The sequence below is a fragment of the Phyllostomus discolor genome, chromosome 1, assembly GCF_004126475.2.
Source record: "Phyllostomus discolor isolate MPI-MPIP mPhyDis1 chromosome 1, mPhyDis1.pri.v3, whole genome shotgun sequence".
NCBI lineage: Eukaryota > Metazoa > Chordata > Mammalia > Chiroptera > Phyllostomidae > Phyllostomus > Phyllostomus discolor.
Window position 1 is genome coordinate 155,548,835 of NC_040903.2, and position 21,118 is coordinate 155,569,952.

A 21,118-nucleotide genomic window follows, 5' to 3' on the forward strand; every position below is an offset into this window, starting at 1 on the left:
AACACAGAGGTAACAGCGTGTAAGTTGAAAAACACACGTGTGCATTCCATTGTTGCTAAATTATTACACCAGGGTAAGACAGTATTTTTTTATCATCACCATCCTCAGGCCTGGCTAAGATGACAGGCCCACTAAGAGTACTGTTCAGATTCCTTCAGTTTAAAAGGAAGTCTCAGAATTTAATCTCTAAGGCCAAAGGTTAAAGTTATTTTTTAAAGAAATCAAGGAAATAAAGAAGTAAATGAAATTAAGGATTTCTTTTGTGGAAGGCTACAATTTAACATTATACTTTATGCTAAACTAAAAACAATGTCTGTAGTTACCTGAATTTGAAAAAAAGGCTACCATTTTTGGAAAAGTAGATTAAGGGAAGAGCATCGTGTCCAATTCAAAAGCAGACTGGACAGAGGGACACCGATTCCCGCCCTGTCCGACTGACCAGAGCCCATTGGCGTCTGTCTCCCAGGGCTCTCGGCCCCAGGGTGCTGCTGGCATGTCCATTTCTTCCTCTGTGACGTGGACCTCTCTCCCGCTGACAGACCTTGTAACCTCAATAGCCACATTCCCGTGCGGCAACTCCGAGACAGGCCCGCCCGCGGGTTCCTCACGGATGTGGAGCAGCGCAGCAACGCTGCAGAGTGTCGCATCCGAGCTGCTCCCACAGAGCACTTTTTGTTCTAGACCCTACTCCTGCTTTTGTTGTTCGAGTATGGGATTTCTACAATGTGAAGCTGCCTTTTGGGGAATTTATCTTCGTTTCTCAAAAATGCGCTGTAGCCCTGGCCTGTGTGGCTCGGTTGGTTGGAGCATCATTCTGTGACCAAGGGATCATGGGTTTGATTCCTGGTCAGAGCACATACCTGAGCTGTGGGTTCGATCCCCAGTTGGGGTGCATTCGGGAGGCAGCCAAATGATGTTCTTCTTACTCTCTCAAATAAGAATACAATAAATCTTTAAAAAAGTGCACTGTAGACTCTCTGTTACTTTCTTAGGATTGAAACTCAGGATCCACTGATTTGCTTAATGCTTTGGCGTGGGTGGCACCCTCCAGGTGCCATCTGGTACCACCTTGGGAAGTGCGAAATGCTTTTAAAGAGGCTGCAGTAGGCAGACACCCAAGCCGACACCCTGTAAAGAGGGGCCAGGACAGTGGAACCTACCCTATGTGTGATAGGGTTGCTCAGTGGGGGAGGGAAGTTCTCCACAGCAGGTGGACAATTCTCTTTTCTATTAAGTATTTCATTTTGACCTCATTCCCAGAAAGTATGAGATGTCAAAAGAAGTTTGCTTGCCTTTGGAGGGAACCTGCTGATACTCCCACAAGAATGCTAAAATTACACACACTCATTTGAGTGCCTGACACTAACGGACTCTACGTAAGTCCTGGGGTGAGACGGTAGCATTTTCACCACGGTGGGCTATATTAAGAATAGCCTTAATAGTTAGATGGTGGGAAGGAAGCAATGATTCTCAGTCTAAACATGATATCATTGGGCAGCTCAGGACAGTTGTCACTAGCAGGACGCTGGGCCGGACGGCCTGGGTTCTAATCCCAGTGCTGCCACTCAGCTGAGTGATGCTGCGGAAGTTACATCACCTCTCTACACAGCAGTTCCTCCTCAGGGTTTCTGTGAGGGTTTAGAGCTAATATACAGTTAGCACAGTATCTGATACAGTAAATGCCATATAATTATTTGCTATTATTTCTTTTGATATATTCTGAATTCAGTTAACAACACTTGAATATATAATGCATGGATTTTCTGCAAGTTTTCAGTCCTGAGATAATGAACCTTGCCATTCAAAATCTTTCCTAAATGCTTCGTTTTCATACTCATCTGCTAAATGTTTGGGATTTGAAAAAAAAATAAATAAAAGCCTGTTGGGAAAGTAAATCACCTGTCGGAATTAAACAAGCTGAGAACTCCTCCTGGTTTGTCCATTGTGAATATGGACTCGCAGAATGAGACCCTGAAAAAAGGCCCAGCTCACTGCTTTTTCAAGCCCCTGTCAGGCAAACAGACAGTGAGTTAAGGGCGGTGGTGACGAAACCACAGGACTCCGGGCCGCCCTCCATGGAGAAGGGTGCTGCGCCCTGCACTTCCTCCCAGGGCCAGTCCGGGGCCCGGAAGCCGGGCTCCTGCCTGCCCTGTGACCACGGCTTCCTGGGAGGGCCTGCTGGGGGAGCTTCTTGTCCCACTTCCCCTCCAGTGTGGGCCACTCTTTCCCAGTCCTTCCTGAGAGACCCTCTGTGGCTCCCCTACCTTGGTTCCATCAACCCCTACTTCTCCCACCAGGAGATGCTCTGGTGCCAACCAACGATGCTCTGGAGTCGAGGAATGAACTCCAATTCACTGCCAGCAATGTGGCTCCATGTGCATCATCGGCACCGTTCTATTTGTCCTCCTGCCAAGCTCCCTCCCTGCCACTTGGATGCTTTCTTTGATCTGCAATCGGAGCATAAAAAAGCCCTTAAAGGAGAGTATGGATCCCTAGAGAGTTCAGGGTTTCCCGGAAGGCACCTGTGGAGGTTGCCCAGGCCACTGTGGGCAGAGCCACTGCACGCACCCAGGGACATCGTTCATTCCACAGCCCTTGTCAACGGTGCCCCCTGGAGTTGTGCGATGAGATGCCTCAACCTTTGGGGCAACAGCAGTCAGCTGGGAGCATACACTCCTATTTTTTTTTTAAATCTAAACATGAGAAGTGCAGTTTAAGTCTCTTGTCCATCAGCTCTAGTCCCATCTCTCCCTAAAGGGGTTTAGATGACCCCGCCCTGTCCCTGAACCTCCCACAGCCCTCGGCCTCAAACCAACCAGTCCGAAGCAGTAGACTCATAAAAGAGGGGATGAGAGGGGAAGGGAACAATGGATAAAAAAAAAGAAACATATTTAAAATAAAAGGCTAGGCGGGGCGAAGAGGGGGAGGGAGAGGGAGGTAGGAGCAGACCACACGTGAAAGGGCAGAGCGGCACCCAGGGGACCTGCCAGTGTGCTCTGCCCTCACTGCCCCACCCCCGCGTCACTGGGGGCTCTGGGGAACAGTGACGGGGCAGCACACAGCAAATGCATCTCCAGTGAAGACAGGGCTTCAGCTATCCTACAGCTTCACATCTATAAGATAATGCCTATGTGTGAACATTAACTTTTTGTGTGTTGTTTTGGCTCTATTCCCCCTGCTCTGCTCTAATAAGAAGGAAGCAGCTCAGAGCATGGGGGAGAGAAGCATTAGGGACAGCCAGGGAGGTGAGGTGACCTCTTCTACAAAAATCAACAGACTAAACCTGGGGGTCTGGAGGACCTCAGGGGTCCTTTGGGCTAAGCAGTGAGCAGGAGGCCCTGGCGCACTAGGTTTGGGTGCTTGCATCCGGCTGCCATGTAACATTGCCAGTGATGCGGAGCTCGCACCTCACAAGGCAACTTGAACCATTTCTGTGCAGCTCAAACCACTGGAATGTATTCCTTGTACTGTGTGGCCTTATAATATCCAATCCAGGGCCTTGGCTCTGCCCTTTGAAGCCAGTGATCATTTCCTGTGAACATCTTTGAAATATTTGACTACCTTAAGCCTATTCTCTGTAACGTCTCTCTTCTAGAACAAACATGCTGTGTTCTTCTGTTTCTGAACCTTTGCATGTAATTGGAAAGAATTCAAAGAAAAGTTTTAAATAACCTGACCAGAGATGGTCAGGTTGCCGGTCCTTACCGATTCAGGAAAGCATTTCCAAAGCGACTAAGTTTTCGAAATGGCTTTTTGGGGTCCACGACTAAAGCGTTCCCCGGGGTGCTGCCCTCGGTCTCCCCGTACATGACAGCGATGAAGGAGTCGGTGGTGGGCTCCGGGCCGATCCTCATGCCGGGGAAGTCTTGCTCCAGTAAGTACCTGGGAGGGAAGAGAGAGACTGAGCGCATTGTCCCGCAGGTCTGAGGTGTCTGAGAAACAGAGCCGAAGACCAGCGTGCTTCCCGGGCCTACTGATTCTTAACAGAATCATGTCAAAATCTACAAATATACCTCCTCCCCCCATAAAAGGAGAATGATTTACTGTTTTGCTGATAATGATTTTTTTAAAAAGATTTTATTTATTTATTTTAGACAGAGGGGAAGGAAGAAAGAGAGGGAGAGAAACATGGATTGGTTGCCTATCATGCGCCCCCAACTGGGGACCTGGCTCACAACCCAGGCATGTGCCCTAACTGGGAATCGAACTGGCGACCCTCTGGTTTGCAGGCTGGCACTGAGCCACACCAGCCAGGGCTGATTTTTAAAACTTAAAATCTACAGACCTATTTTTTTCTCCCGATGCAGGAAGCCTAGTGAGGTTGGACATCTTGCAGACTGGCTCGATCTTCTGCTAAAAGTGGTCTTTGCTCAGCACAGCAATTCTTGTTTGCGATTCCATTGGTGCAACTGACACCACCCCAGAGAAGTGTTCCCAGCCAGCTCCTATGTATCCTGCAGGCTCACTCAGGCCCACTTCTTTTAGGAGAGTGTCCCTGTCCCTCAAGTGTGTTGGGGCAATCTCCGCTGTGGGCCCCAGGCCCCCTGTGCCTGGACCACCCTGGTGCTCACATGGGTAAGATACTTCTTCGCTTGTTGTTCCTCGCAGGCAGGCCCATGTCTGTGGCAGATGCGTATCCCCAGCACCGTGCCTGCCCACTGAGGGCACTCCATGTACTGAATGAAATAGTAAACTCTCTCCTTCCTTGTCACTGACAGCCTATGGGGCTGGCACATCATACCTTGTGTACTTACAGCTCCCTTGAGCTCCTGGAGGCTGTAGCCATGGAAGACAATTTCTAAATAATTCAGTAGCAACAGAGGCTGCCATGAGGTTGGAGGTGAAAGGGGGAACTCAGACTAGATATCACCAGGGCCCTTTGTGCAAAAGGGAAAAAGATGCCCTTTCTTCTAGGCAGACACAGCCCTGTGCCAGGGCTCACAGCTTGGCAAGGAGGACTGTAGCTGGATTTTACCCCTGACGTGTCCCTTTGCCCAGGGGCCCTCATGTAGTTTAACCTGCACAACTGTATACAGCGGCCCTAGCAAATGTCACTGAGGATTCTCACTCAGTGGGCTGAGGAGACCAACTGGTGTGACACAGGCATAGGCCTGGCTCAGTGACATGCTGGGTGGGGCAAGCCTACTTTCTATGGGAACTGGTTGAGCCCTAACACAGCTCTCTTTACCCCCGACCTGCACTTCATTCAGCTGAAGCCACTTAGAGTCCTTCCCTCCCTCCCTCCTCAAGATTCCCTCCTTTCCATGATGTGGGGGCCCAGGCTGGATGGCTCCGTTGGTTGGAGAGCCATCCCATACACCAAAGAGGGTGTGGGTTCGCACCCTGGTCAGGCACGTACGTGCCTGGGCTGCGTGTTTGATTTCCCATCAGGGAGCGTTAGGACAACCCATCGATGTTTCTCTCTCCCTTCCCCTCTCTCTAAAATTAATAAAATGTATCTTTGGGTGAGGAATTTTTAAAAACCTTTAAAATGGAGGTAATTTTACTTTTTGAAATCTACCCTTAGGAAAAATCCTAAATGCATGAAAAAGATTTCTGCATGAAGATGTCCATTGCAGCATTATCTATAAAAGCAAAACATTAGAAAAAATTATGTCCTCTTTCCCGTAGCTCTTATTCCCTTATCCTAATATAACATGTACTTGCTTATTATTTTATTATTTATTCCCTGTCTCCCCTGGTAGAGTGTAAGCCACAGGAAAGTAGGGCTTTTTGTCTCTCCCATTCGCTAATGCTTCCCACGTGCTCGGAACCATCTCGGGCACTCGGTTGAGAGGGTCGATAAGTACCCAGTGACGAAGCGGCGTCTCCAGTCTGTCTGACACCCCCGCCCCTCTCTCACATTTCCCTGCTCATGGCATGCAACAGATCTGAAATCATCTCATGTGACTGTTCGCACATGACTGTCGCAGGATGTTAGGAACATATTGAAAGAGATGGCCCTTGTCTGTGGCTCACCACGCTATCCCAGCACCTAACAGTGTCTGGCACATAGTAGGTGCAGAGCCAGTATCTGTGGACTCACTGACTCTCTGTGCCCTCGTCCAGGTGGTCATCAGACTCTGGCCTCCCTCCCTCCTCTGCCTCCTTGTCACATCTCGTTTGGGCTCTGGTCACCCCATACTTCCCAGCGGCCCCCCAGCCGCCCTCTCCCCCACTTGCCCTTGGAGAGCAGACTCTTTTTCTAAAGCAGCACTCCAACAGCCCACTCCTTCCCCGGTCACTTCCACTCGGGGACCCTCACAAGCTACCCCTTGCAGTCTGGGCTCTTGCTCCTCCCCTACAGTGGACCTTTCCTTCCTTTTTTTCTTTTTAAATTCTCACCTGAGGATAAGTTTATTGATTTTAGAGAGAGAAGAAGGGAAAGAGTAGAGAAAAAGATGGGAGAGAGAAACATTGATCGGCTGCCTCCTGTATGCGCCCCAACCAGACTGAACCTGCAAGTATGTTCCCTGACCAGGAATCGAACCCTCAACCTTTTGGTATACGGGACAACTGAGCTACCCAGCCAGGGCTCTTCCTTTTTTGATCAGCCTCTTCTAGGCCGGAATTCCTGCCTCCATCTTCCCTCCATCTGGTGGGGAACTATGTCTCACGATTTCTACTACCTACCCTACCCTCTCTGTAAGCTGCTTTACTGCCTCCATCAGGGCAGCCCTCCCTGATCACTCCAGGGCCTTCCTTATCCCCCCACCCCCCCACCCCCCCCACCTCACCATCTCCCAAAACCTTCATAGAACACTTAGTACTGGTGTTACTGGTGGGCTTGTTTCCTCCCTTCTGATCAGCTGTCATTTCCTGCAGGGCGCCTTCCACACTCGCAGAACCTCAGAGCCTCAAAGTCTGTTGGGAACCATTTGGTCCGACCCCGTGTCTGTGCTTGTGAAGAGCCTGAGGATGGGGGCGGGAACGTGACCTGCCGCTGGTCTAACTCGCTGCTGGCCCTGCAGAACTAGAGCCTGGAGCTCTCCCCTCGTGGGTCGAGGCTTTTGCTCTAGGCTCAGCCCTGCAGCCTCAGGGTGCCCCACACCCCCAGCTTCTGGTCCCTAAGTAGGACCTGTCAGATACATGAGTTAATAATATGGCATACTACACTGATTGCCCAGAAGAGTTTTTACAGTGTGGGATGGTGAAACTCAGACACACTCACGTCACGCTGCTGGGCAGGCACGCACATGTCACGCGCAGTGGGACAGAGGGTCTGACGCGAGCCGAGTGAGAATGAAGTGAGATGAGGCTCGAAACCAGCAACTTGAAAGAAAAGAGTCTGAGCAGATCCCGGGGTGTGAGGCGCAAAGACGGGCTACCCACACTGCCCCACACATGAGGCTACTTGATTGTGTTAAACTTTTTTTTTTTTTTTTGACACCTCAGAGGCTTTCTCAAAGCCCTGAGTCCCAAGGACTTTGTGGTGTGGTGTTATCCGTGATAACAAAAATTCAAAGGCACAAGAGGCCACAGGAAGCCCACGGAAAGGAGCCTACCACGTTCAGAGCCGCTGGCCCCCGCACAGGCATCCTGTGCGTTAGACTGGACTTCGTCCCTGGCTCCACCTCGTGCTCCTTTTCCTGTGTTCTCAGGGAGGCTGCCAATTCCAGCGGTGATTGCTCCCAGAACTCGAGCCAAGCCATCAGTGCAAAAAGGGACAGACATTGGGATTCCAAGCAGCTGGGAGGAGTGGGTGTGGGAGGATGGGAGTCCGGGCCTCTCCTTGCCCGTCTGCCGAAGGCCATGGTTCAGCTTCGTCCTCATGGCTCCTGGGCATGCGGGCTACCAGGTTTGGCTGAGGCCCAGCCTTTCGTGCTTTTGTGCAAGGGAGTATGTGGGCAGTATCTTTTTTTCCCTCCCACGGCTTAGGCTAGAATTATCTTTTTAACTTCATAGAAACAAAATGTCACTGTGACAAGAAGAAAAAATCTTCAAGAGGTGAAAAGTCCCTCAACACACCTAAGCACCATGTCCTCCAAGGTGGGCTTAACTAGAACACAAATGAACAATCAAACTACAAGAGGCACATTACTCCAAAATTCTAGCTGCAAATTTTGTCTCCCCTGGCTATTCATTCTTAAACTTATTCCATCTTAAATACCTGATGGGGTAAGCACTATTTTTATCCCCATTTAAAGATGAGAAAACTATGGCTGAAATAGATTAAGTGGTTAATTAGAACAGGGGTCCCCAACCTCCCTCCTCCCCCACCCCCACCATGGACGGCACTCGCATCACCACCTGAGCTCCACTTCCTGTCTGCCCCCGCCCCACTCAGGTCCGTGGAAAAATTGTCTTCCACGAAACCGGTCCCTGGTGCCAAAAAGGTTGGGGATCAAAGATTAGAACATGGGGTTTCTTACTAGTCCTGTGAGAACACCACCCTTGCCCTGCGTCAGAGCCCGAGAAGCTGAGTCAGTCTCCAACAGGAGTGTTTACAGGAATGCATTCTATGAGTAATAAGTATACAACTCTAAGGCTTGTTAGTAGTATTCAATAATTAAGTGAGCACTCTAAAATGTGATATGGCACCTATATTGGGGGTGCACTATGAGCGAAATCCAGAGAAATAACTTGTGTAATGATAAGTGAGATTTTAAAAAAAGTTTGTGCATATGCTGGCATCTGTGCTTAGATGTGGAGGGTCCACTTCACTGTACGGCCTGGGACAGTTTTCAAAGTGCATTACACTAACCCCAATGATCAGTTTATTCCTTTGGGTATTCAAACCACATCGATGTGAAAAAAATAAAGTACAACTTTTGAGTTCAGTGATGAAGCAGTTTTATTTCCTTATTTTTAAATACATGGCTATAAGTTTAAATAAATAAGTTCAATTTAAGTGTTGGACAGTTTTATGAGTGTTTATTTATAATACTTGACCCACTGTTTCACTAGGAGAATGAAAAGGGTTAGTCCTTCAACTCTGATTTTTCAGAAATCTGGAAATGATGTTTTGTTTTTTTTAATCCTCATCCAAGGATATATTTATTGATTTTAGAGAGAGAGGAAGGGAAAGGCAGGGGTGGGGGGAGAGGAAGGGGGAGAAAGAGAGAGAGAGAGGGAGAGAATATCGATTGGTTACCTCCCATATGTGTCCCAACCAGGGGTCAATCCCGCAACATTTTGGTGTATGAAAAGGCGCTTAACCCACTGAGCCACCCAGACAGGGCTGGAAAGGATGCTTTTAAAGCAGTTTCCTTTGTTTATCCTCATGTTTAATACCAAGAGATGGAAGTAGGAGGAGAGTCAAACATCTACTATCACCAATGACTTATAAAATGGTCCAGAATATGTAAGCCAGTGCTACCACCAGCTCTGCTTCTAGACCCTTCCAAACCACAGATTATTAGGAAACCATGCCGTACCGTTCACAAGGCGTTCACACGTTCCCTCACTTTGCCCTCACTGCCCCTGGAGCAGGCGCTCTCATCCCCGTCCTGCAGAAAACCGTGCTTATGACAAGTTAGGTAGCTCGCATAGACCACGCCAGCACAAGATAATGACCGCTTTTAACATTTTGAAATATTCCTATCCATTTATATGCAAATATATTCTTTAATGAAATTGGGATCAAAGTGTTGAATAAGTTTTATATCTAGATTTGCATCATCAGTTTTCCTTATACCATTAAAAATTGTTTGTAAACGATTTTTTAATGGCTGCATACTGTTCTAAAGTGAATATGTGTCAAATTTAGTAAACCATTTCCTAACTATTTGGGAATTTAATAGCTTCCCATTTCTTACTATTATAAACAATGCTGAGATAAGTATCCTTGAGCAAATATTTCATCTACTTTAAAATGTTAATTTTCTTTGAGTCACTGGAAAACTAAGTCAGAATGAGCTTCTCTTCCATTTTAAAACCATGTCTTCCTTAAGTGTGAAACCTTTTATTTTTGTGTTTCCCTTTGTTAAATCACTGGCATATATCACCAGGAATGCTTATTCAGAATACATCATATCTGAAACTGCTGACCTACTACCGGAACATTATTAACCTGTTGGGCCAGGGCACTGGAATTTGCTGGGTGAAGTCTTTTCACGTCTCCGTTTCCCTGCTCTGGATGGAATGTAAACCACACGGGGCTGGGATGTGCTGAAAGCTGCCTAACCCGCGCTGTTCCCTGTAGCTGCTCCCCTCCACCTTCCATGCTGTTCTGGAAGGAGGATGGAAGAATGGGAAAGGAGGAAGAAAGGGAGAGGAAGTTTACTGGACTCAGAGGTATCACGCTTTCTAACTTCTTACAGCCTTCTTTTTTTTTCTAGTCATCCACTCATTTCCTCATACAATGAAGATCTATTAAGTGTTTTCTATGTTATGACTTGTAATTTGTGGGTCGTAGCACGGACTCTAGGTTGATCCGGGAGGGCTGTGCGCTGCATGAGAGGCTGCAGAACACAGCACTTCCCAAGGTTACTTGACTAGAGAACACTTTTTTTTTTGAACACCTGTTTACAACCTCCCAGAACTGTATCCACAGAACACAGGTTAGAGGAAAAAGTAAAAAGGCATTTAACAAAATTCAACATCCATCCTAATTTTTTCAAAACCAATTTTTTTAAAATTAGCAATAGATAATTTCTTAATGTGGTTAGTTTATAAAATGTTAAACCAATGGCCAACATCATATTTTAAAGTGAAATAACAAAGGCATTATTATTAAAATTAGAAGCTTCATCTGAACACTCACTTCCCAACACAATAAAACATGAAACAGAAGAGGAAACACAGTAACCACGAATGTAATTGATACACTTGTCTATCTTGAAAACCCAAGAGAATCTAATGAATAGCTGTTGGAATAACCTGAATCAAACAGGTACAAAATGAAAATGAAAAAACGATCAAGTAGCTATCTTAACATACCAGCAACACCTATCTAGAAAATATAAAGGAAAAAATCTGATTCATAAAGCAATGGAATACAAAATACCTAAGGACGAGAGTAGTGTGAGGATTCATAACTGGCGAGTAAATCGACCACTCCTCTGGGATACAGAGAAGGTCTGAGTAAGAGCAGCGCTGAGTTCCTGCCTGGGGAGAGCAAGCGGCAAGATGTAATGCAGTTCCAATACAAATGGATCCCAGTGGGAGTTTCTGGGAAGAATCTGATGAAGTAATTTTAAAGTTCCTCTGAAAGAATCAGAGGAAATGGTGATTGATAGTATTTGGAAAACAAAGAGAAACAAGATCAAAGAGTCTGTGCTACCATTTACTAAAGAATGTTCTAGAGTGACAAAGTTATTTAGAACACTGAAAGTGACTGAAGATAGTATAGTACGGGTATAAGAATCTACCAACAGAACAATAAGATGCAAGAGAAAGGTCCCCAAAGATTCCAATATTTAATAAATTGGCATTAGAAGAGACCTCGTGATATTGAGAAAAAGTAGGATTATTCAATAAATATTGTTTAAAAATATAAAAACCGGCCCTGGCTGGCATACCTCAGTGGATTGAGCGCGGGCTAAGAACCAAAGTGTCACAGGTTCGATTCCCAGTCAGGGTACATGCCTGGGTTGCAGGCCATAACCCCCAGCAACCGCACATTGATGTTTCTCTCTCTCTCTCTCTCTCTCTCTCTCTCTCCCCCCTCCCTTCCCTCTCTAAAAATAAATAAATAAAATCTTAAAACAAAATATATAAAAACCAAAAAAATGAATACCTTTGAAACAGATTTTACTTCCAAGAGGATTAAAGAGTTAAATACTTTTTAAAACCTATAGGATAATCAAGGATCTTCTATGCATAAGGGCGATAAAAAACATTCATAAAGGAGGAAAAAAGTGGTAGGAGATTTGACTTGGGGTGGTGAACACACAACACAAATTTCAGGTGATGTATTATAGACTTGTACACCTGAAACCTATATAATTTTATTAACCAATGTCACCCAATAAATTCAATAAAAAAATTTTAAAAAGAGCAAAAAGGTGTTAGACTTGACCATGAATATTAAATATAGTTGCATGTCAAAATTATAAAACATTAAAAAGGCAAGCCCACACAAAAAACATAATAATTATGACAATGGGCTGATAGCCATGTTTGAGCAAAATATTTAAACATCTACAAGGTAAAGAATACTCAGATGAAAATTAGGCAAAGTTCACAGACTATTCACAAATAAATACAGATGAATGATCATATATTTTACAACTTTACTAGTAAAAAAATCAAATTAGAATTTTTATCATATTTATTTGTTTTTTAATAGTAATACTTAGTTTTCAGAATAACTTTTCTGAAAAGAAATATGTATATGCATGTATTATAAAATCAGAAATATATTTATTTTGTCTTGGCTGGGTGGCTCAGTTGGTTGAAGCGTTGTCCACTACACCAAAAGGTCACAGGTGTGACCACCGTGGGGCACATGCCTAGGATGCAGGTTCGATTCCCATTCAGAACGCATATGAGAAGCAACCAATCAATGTTTCTCTCTCACATTGATGTCTCTCTTTCTCTCTCTTTCCTCCCTTCCTCTCTCTCTAAAATAAAAAAAATATATGCTTGGGTGAGGATATATATATATTTTTCTTGAAAAACATTTACACCTTTTGACTCAGTAATTTGTGCCCAGGCTGCTATTCCATAAGAACCTGGAAAAGCAAAGATTTACAGCCAAGAATGTACGTAACAGTGTAAAATAGAAACAATGTTCCAAGCTGTGCAATAGGATATGATACAATCTTTGAAGTTATTTTTGAAGATTACTTAATGACACAAGAAAAAGTTCATCATATATTAAGTGAAAAAAGGTGTTTATGAAATTGCATTTATTACATAATCTCCAGTTTTATAAGCACAGCTTCTATGTCTTTATCTAGGTCGTTTGCTGAAAAGGTGAACAGATGGAGTTTGGCCCACACTCCATGGAAGGGCCACCAGAGTGAGTGAACCTGTGAGGCTACCCTGTCCAGGCTGGTTGACTCAGTTGTCATGGTTCCATCAGGTGAACCTTCATCTGTCAAAGGTTCCCAAATGTTGCCTGGAGGAGGCTAACTAAGAATCAGTTTGAGAGGTGGTTTACAGAAAAACAAGGACAAAAACAGATTTCCGAGCCTCACCCACAGTGACATTCCCAGCTGGGAGGTCTGGGGGAGGCCCTGGAATCTGCCTGAAGACCTCCTGGCGATTTTGACCCACAGCCAGATCCAGGAACCACAGCTTTCTCGGTCACGACTCTCTAAGGTTTTGAAAAGTACATTGAATGTTTTTTTAGAAGTAAGCTTCTAGATGTAGTTACAGAAGAGAATTCTGTTATTAAAAAATGCCTTTTCTCCCCCACATTTCCCCTAACCCTGGTCCCTGCTGCCCCATGGCGGGCAGCTGACGTAACAAGTGGACAAGGGGCCAATCTGCAGTGTCTCCCCCAGCCAACCGCTGCCACCAACGCCACACCAAACCGCGTGGAGCCCCCGGCCCTCTTCAGAATCCTTGCTCCGAGTCCTGCCTCTCCTCAGGTTTCTGAAACACCAGCTGCTGCCCCTCTACAGCCCCCTTCCCTCAACGTGTTACGTGTGCTCGCCCTGAACCAAACCCCCGGAATGCCTGTGACCAGGGCACCACTCCTCCCCTCCGGTGCCCAGCTGCCTCGGGAATTCTATATTTGGTGCCTCGCCTCCCACTCATGCCTCAGCCCACCCCCACCTGGGTTCCATCACCACCACTTACTGACTCGGCTCTTGCCAAGGTCACCCAGGCCCCTGATGGCTAATCCACTGGCTCCATTTTAATCCTTTCCTCAGTAGCAGCTGACACTGCTGACCACGTCCCCTCCTCTCTTTTCCTGGCTTTTGTGGGGGTGCGGATGGTGCCTGCTGTTTCACCTGTCCAGAATCAACCCCTCTTTTTGATAATGGCACCCTGAGGAGCCACCTCTGCCCACTCTGAGTTCACATGGTTTGAGGGTTGACTACCACCCTCCAGGCAGGGGTTATATCCCCCTGACTCTGGGGATTGGCTCCGGAATGGGCCTATGGCCAAAGTTAAACCACTGAGACTCAAAACTGAGGTTTTTGCTGAAACTTTTGGAGAAGGGATTCTCCCGCTGGAGCTGCTGAGCTGACGGAACGTGAGGGTGTGAGTCTGGAATTGGAGACAGCCACCTGCTCACTCTGTGAGGGGCAACCCACCGAGGAGGAGGCCGCCAACATGAGGGGGCGGCAGAGCTGAGAGACAGTCCTTGGCTGATCATGCCACTTGGGGTCCCAGGCCAGGTCTGAAGCCAGCACACCTGGTCTTACCAGTTTTATGAGAAAATCTGAACCTTTTTGCTTAACTTGTACCACAAAACATAGTAACTTTTATGGAAGTTAATAATAGAAACATTTGCTGCTGCTTTCCCATTCTCTCAGTATTTTCCAGAAAGTGATTAGATGGTATATTTCAACAAAATAAAGAAATAAATACATGCATTGGAAGATAAAGTAATCCAAGAAAGGGTAGACTCACTCTTTCCCTATGCCCCCTACCTGCAGAGCAGGCTGGGGAACTGAATCGTCTTGTTTTCATCATGGGGAGGTAGAATTCCTACACCTGGAAATTCACCGCACACCACAAGTGTATCTGAAGGTGCTTTGCTAGCTCCCAGAGACCTCTGCATTCCTTGGTTCGTGATACATTCCACTCTTAAGCCTTTTATAGCTGAAGTTCTGTCAGCTGCAACCACAAGATCCCTAAGATGGCTCAGAGCCACCCTCCTCCCCTGACATGACTCCCTCTCTCTGGTGACTTTCCCCCAAGTGTCTCCATAAGCCCCTCTTCCTCTCAGTCCAGACCCTCATGTCTGATCCCCCATGGACTCCAAACCACTTAAACACACCTTTCAACCTCAATTCGCAATTGTGCCCCCACTCTTCCTCTTCTTAGTCCCCATCCTGGCGGACGGCTCCTGGTTGTCCCACAAACCTGGGCCTCGTCATCGACACTTTCTCATCCTCACTCCTGGTCTCCTTTGGGCAGCTGACTCTGGCTCATTCCTCAGTGCTCAGCTTTCAGGTTGTATCCTCAGGGAGGACTTGCCCAGCCTCCAAGCCTGAATGAAGGGTCCTTCCTATGTCCCCATCCCACCCTGAGCTTCTAGCAGGTGAAACAGCAGGCACCACCCGCACCCCCACAAAAGCCAGGAAAGAGAGGAGGGGACATGGTCAGCAGTGTCAGCTGCTTCTGAGGAAAGGATTAAAATGGAGCCAGCGGATGAGCCATCAGGGGCCTGGGTGACCTTGGCAAGAGCCGAGTCAGTAAGTGGTGGTGATGGAACCCAGGTGGGGGTGGGCTGAGGTAATATCTCAGATTGGCAAAATGGTATTTGGCACAGGAGACTATGATTCTCAGGGGCTCAGGCACCTGAAGGAGGGCGAGAACCCCCAAACTGAGCCCATGGTCTTCCTCAACGGGATCGTTTCTGCGGGTGAATCAGGCTGCCTCCTGTGAGCCTCCCCTTCTCTTTAATAATTGGCTCTAGAGTTTATCAAAAGGAGTGAAGGAGAGCTTTGTTCTTAAACACAATCTCCTTCTCCCCTTTTTTGAAAACTGGGATGCTTGACTGCTTTCAATTTCCTGATACTTTTCATATTCTTCATAATTTCTTAAAAAATGAAACAAAACAAAAACAAACCAACCACAGTTCCTTGATCACAACTACAACTTTCACCTACACCACCCTCCCGTCCATCTGTCCAGGTGCTTACTGGGCCTGGCCTGTGCGGGCCCCTGAGAGCACCTCACCCTCGGGTTCGACTCCCTGTCAGACATGGCCGGGCTCCCTCTGCCATCTCTAGATCATTTGCTGTGAGGGAAAAGGAGGAAGCAAAATAATAGCTGAGTAGTTCTGCTTTCTGTTCATGTTACAGCAAGAGTCCCTAGCAGTGGGTCTATCACTTCCTGACACTTTTTCTTGTTCTAAACATGCCTAAAAAGGCTTTTTAAAACTGTGGGAGGCATTTCTGCCTTCTCAGCCCATTCACTTTGCTTCTTAATGCTTCACGCTATCCATAAACTTTGTTACCATTCTTGCTCCCGGTTCCGCCAGAACCTGGCCCCCCTTTCACTATTAACATAGTTTAAATACTATTTAAAGGTTTAAAATACAATTAATTATTTTGCCAAGCATTTTATAGGCAAGCATTGTACCTTGACTTTAGTAACTTGAGTGTTGTGTAGAATGAACATGTTTACACACTGACAAGAATATACAGGGAAAAAGCCATATGGGGATCGTGTGGCGATGACTCCCTTTTTCCTCATGCCTACTCCTTAGCTCCTTCATTCTTCTGTTCTTTGAGCTATTTCCATTTATTTTTCTTTTTAATTGATATTTAGAGAAAGAGAAAGGGAGAAAGAGACACTGATTTGTTGTTCCACTGATTTATGCATTCAGTGGTTGCTTCTTGCAAGTGCCCTGACTGGGGATCAAACCTGCAACCTTGGTATATCAGGGTGATGCTCTGACCAACTGAGCTGCCTGGCCAAGGCCTCTGCTTCTTTTTTTGTTTTGTTTCTTTCTGGCATTTATTTTTATTTTAAATTATTACATAGAGATGCAGAAATTTCTTGACTGGCACAAACTGCAGAATTATGAAAGTTAAATAAATCATAGGAAGCTTAGTATTGGAAGACTGAACTGTTTTATATTTTTATTGAGATATAATTCATATACCACACAATTCACCATTTTAAATGGTATAATTCTGTGGTTTTTAGCATACTCACAAAGTTATGCAATTAATACGACTATCTAATTTCAGAACATTTCCATCACCCTAAAAATCAACCCGGTCTCCATTTAGCAGACACTCTCTCTTCCTTTCGCCATGTGGATATCTAACTGTCCCACCATCATTTGTTGAAAAGAATATTCTTTCCCCCAGTGAATTGTGTCTTGGAACCCTTACAAAAACGAATTTGCCATAGATGTGTGAGTTTATTTTTAGACTCTCAATTCTACTCAACCGATGGATATGTCTCTCCCTCTGCCAACACCGCACCCCTGTTTACTGGAGCTTTAAAGTCCGTTTTGAAATCAGGACATAGGAGAACTTCAGCTTTGTTCTTTTTCAAGACTGTTTTGGCTAGTGTGGATCTCATCCACTTCCAAGTGAATTTTAGGGTCAGCTTGTCAGGTTCTGTAAAGGAGGCAGTTGGAAATTCGGTCAGGATTGCCCTGAATCTACAGATTACTTTGAGTACTATTGCCATGCTAAGAATATTAAGTCTTCCAAACCATGAACATAGGATATCTTTCCATTCATAAGATTTTCTTTAATTTCTTTCAACAAAGATTTGTAGTATTTTTTTAAGACTTTATTTACTTTTAGAGAGAAGAAAAGGGAGGGAGTAAGAGAGAGAGAAACATCAAAAGCACCCCAACCGGGGATGATCTGCAACACAGGCATGTGCCCTAACTAGGAATCAACCTGGTGACCTTTCAGTTTGGGGTATGAAGCCCAACCAACTGAGCCACAGCAGTTAGGGTGGTCACATCAACCTTTTTATTCTTTTTAAAATTAATTTATTTTTAGAGAGAGAGGAAGGGAGGGAGAAAGAGAGGAAGAGAAACATCAATGTGTTGTTGCCTCCCACACGCCCCGCACTGGGAACCTGGTCCCTCAACCCAGGCATGTGCCCTGACTAGGAACTGAACTGGCGACACTTTGCTTCTCAGTCTGGTGCTCAATCCACCAAGTCACACAGGCCAGGGCAATTTTACTTCTTTCCTGTCTACATGGCTCCTATTTCTTTTTTTGCCTTAGTCTCTGACCTTTTAAAACCTATACTGTTTCTTGAATGACTTGCCTCTCCTTCCCTCAGAAAAAATTTTCTGTGAGAAGCAGATGGGGTGTAGGAGGAAGAGAGTAAATGGGGCTTTTAAAAATCAGAAATAGGACTTCCAGCCAAGATGGAGGCATAGGTAGACACACTGTGCCTCCTCGCACAACCAAAAGAAGGACAACAACAATTTAGAAACAAACAAACAAAAAAACCCAACTATAACTGACAGAAAATCAAATGGTATGGAAGTCTGACAACCAAGGAGTTACAGTAGACACATTTATCCAGACCGGTAGGAGGGGGGGAGTCGGGCAGCCAGGCAGAGAGGGGTCAAGGCCAAAAAAGCAGCAGCAGGCAGACCCAGTGAGGTAGCAGATTGTGGAGGGGTGCAGCGCATGAGGCTGGTGGACCAGGTGGTCCACATTTACGCGTGCAGATAAACAAGGCAAAACTGGGGAGCAAGATAGACCGTGCAGTGTAGGGTCCCAGTGCAGGGAAATAAAGCCCCAAAACACCAATTGAAAACACCTGTGGGGATTGAGGTGCCGGGACAAACTCCCAGCCTCACAGGAGAGTTTGTTGGAGAGACCCACAGGCTCCTAGAATGTACACTAACCCACCCACACAAGAATCAGCACCAGAAGGGCCCACTTTGCTTGTGGGAACTGGGAAATGTGACTGAAATTCAGCAGAGAACAGAGCAAGCGCCATTGTTCCCTCTTGGACCCCTGCCCCACATACAGCATCACAACCCAGTGACATGGGATGCCCTGCCCGGGTGAACACCTAAGGCTCTGCCCCACACTACATAACAGGCACAACAAGACAAAAAAAATGGCCCAAATGAAAGAACAGATCAAAGCTCCAGAAAAAATACAACTAACTGACCAAGAGATAGCCAACCTATCAGATGCACAGTTCAAAGCACTGGTGATAGGATACTGACAGAATTGGTTGAATTTGGTAGCAAATTAGATGAAAAAATGAAGGCTACGCAAAGTGAAATAAAGGAAAATGCACAGGGAACCAATAGCGATGGGAAGGAAACCAGGACTCAAATCAATGGAGTGGACCAGAAGGAAGAAAGAAACATTCAACCAGAAAAGAATGAAGAAACAAGAGTTCAAAAAAAATGAGGAGAGGCTTAGGAACCTCCAGGACATCTTCAAACATTCCAACATCCGAATCATAGGGGTGCCAGAAGGAGAAGAGGAAGAGCAATGAGTGGAAAGTTATTTGAACAAACAATAAAGGAGAAGTTCCCCAATCTGGCAAAGGAAATGGACTTCCAGGAAGTCCAGGAAGCTCAGAGAGTCCCAAAGAAGTTGGACTCAAGGAGGAACACACCAAGGCACATTATAATTACATTAGACAAGGTAAAAATAAAGGAGAGAATCCTGGAAGCAGCAAGAGATGAGGAGACAGTCACCTACAAAGGAGTTCCCATCAGACTGTCAGCTGATTTCTCAAAAGAGACCTTACAGGCAAGAGGGGCTATAAAGAAGTATTCCAAGTCATGAAAGGCAAGGACCTACACCCAAGATTGCTCTATCCAGCAAAGCTTTCATTTACAATGGAAGGCAGATAAAGGGCTTCTCAGATAAGGTCAAGTTAAAGGAGTTCATCATCACCAAGCCCTTATATGAAATGTTAAAGGGGCTTTTCTAAGAAAAGGAAGATAAAAAAATGTACAGTAAAATGACAGCAAACTCACAATTAATAGCAATCACACCTAAAATAAAAACAAACAACTGGAACAGGAACAGAAGCACAGAAATGGAGATCACATGGAGGGTTAGCAACAGGGGAATGGGAGGAGGAGAGAGAATAAGTAGCATAGATGGTAGGTAGAAAATAGACAGGGGGAGGGCAAGAATAGTATGGGAAATGTAGAAGCTAAAGAACTTATAAATATGACACATGGACATGAACTAAAGGGGGGAATGTGGTTGGGAGGGGGTGTACAGGGTGGAGGGGAGTGAAGGGGGGATGGGACAACTGTAATAGCATAATCAATAAAATATATCTTTTAAAAAATCAGAAGTTATAACTGTGTGGTTTGAATTGATTTTCAGTGAGCTTCATATCCTCTCTGTGGAAACGTCTTGTCTTCCTTCATAGCACCTGAGCCCAGGGATTTTCTGTGGGAAATCTCTGGAATCTGTTTTTCTTGGGTTTTGGACACAAGCCTGCCTGAGCCCAACATCTGCCCTTCCTTGGCTGTTACAGAGCCTCATATGCGATGGCCCTTTTCCCTGTGCTCATCTCTTTTCCTTCTCTGGCCAATTCTTCCTTGCTGGCCAGAGGCAGAACACCAACAGTTTCTCTCATTGCACTCTCTGGCTTATGGGAAATAAACCTGTCAGGGAGACAATAGGTTTACCAACTGTTCAGCTTCTACCCCAAAGAGACTTTGACAAATATCTTCATCACATCTGAAGCCCCTTCTGGGCCAGTGTTGTGATCCATGTAGGGAGGGCCCTCCAAGCCTCTCCTTCCAATCGTCCTCTCCCTTGCACTTGTGCCTCTCCTAGCAATCTCCCATCAGAAGCAAGCATATTTTATTGACACTCAGGCTCTTTATCCACCCCAATCCTGGAGTTCTTTTCATTATAACAAGCCACACACATAATTTCCCCACTCTTACCATATTTTAGTGGGGTTCCTAGTTTTCCCAGTTATAGGAAAAAAGGAAGAGTAAGGTTTCATTAAAAAGGTATGAAATGCATACCAAAGGCCATGCTGAGTGGCTTTACGATGAGGTAAGTGTTGGTCAGGATCAGTGCAGGCTCTGTTACCAGTAACTTCTTGGGATGTGCAGAAAGCCAGGTGAATAGAATCTATAACTATGTAGACAGGTGCACCCCACAGCCAAGTATGAGCTTCTAGTGATTGGTGGCTACAAGTATACAACAGGCACTGAACAGCCTCAGAGAAAAGATAGCCACGGATGCAGGCAGGGTCCAGGATGGTCAGCACCCTGGGCCAACCCTTCTGCTCCCCGGTTACAGTGCAGATCTCTAGAGTGTAACTGCCCTTTCGTTTTTGTTTTTAAATATATTTATTGATTCCAGAGAGAGAGAGATGAAGGGAGAGAGAGAGAAACATCATTCGGTTGCCTCTTGCACATGCCCCAACCAGGGGTTGAACCTGCAACTTAGGCATGTGCCCTGAGTGGGAATTGAACCTGTGACCCTTTGGTAACACTCTAACCAACTGAGCCACACCAGCTAGGGTGGTAGCTGACCTTTTGTTTGGAGCTTTCCTCCCAGGAGCCAAATCTCCTCCTCCTATCTCCACTCTGAAACAAAACTCAGGTCCTTGGTGC

At 45.8% G+C, this 21,118-nt stretch overlaps 1 protein-coding gene across 1 annotated transcript in view; it reads right to left on the reverse strand.

The window, feature by feature from the left end:
* Positions 1 to 21,118, reverse strand: part of EHD4 (EH domain containing 4) — a 70,563-nt gene that overhangs the window by 46,685 nt on the left and 2,760 nt on the right. Inside the window, 1 exon segment of the mRNA XM_028507069.2 lies at positions 3,706 to 3,882. Coding sequence (XP_028362870.1) covers positions 3,706 to 3,882 — 177 coding nt within the window.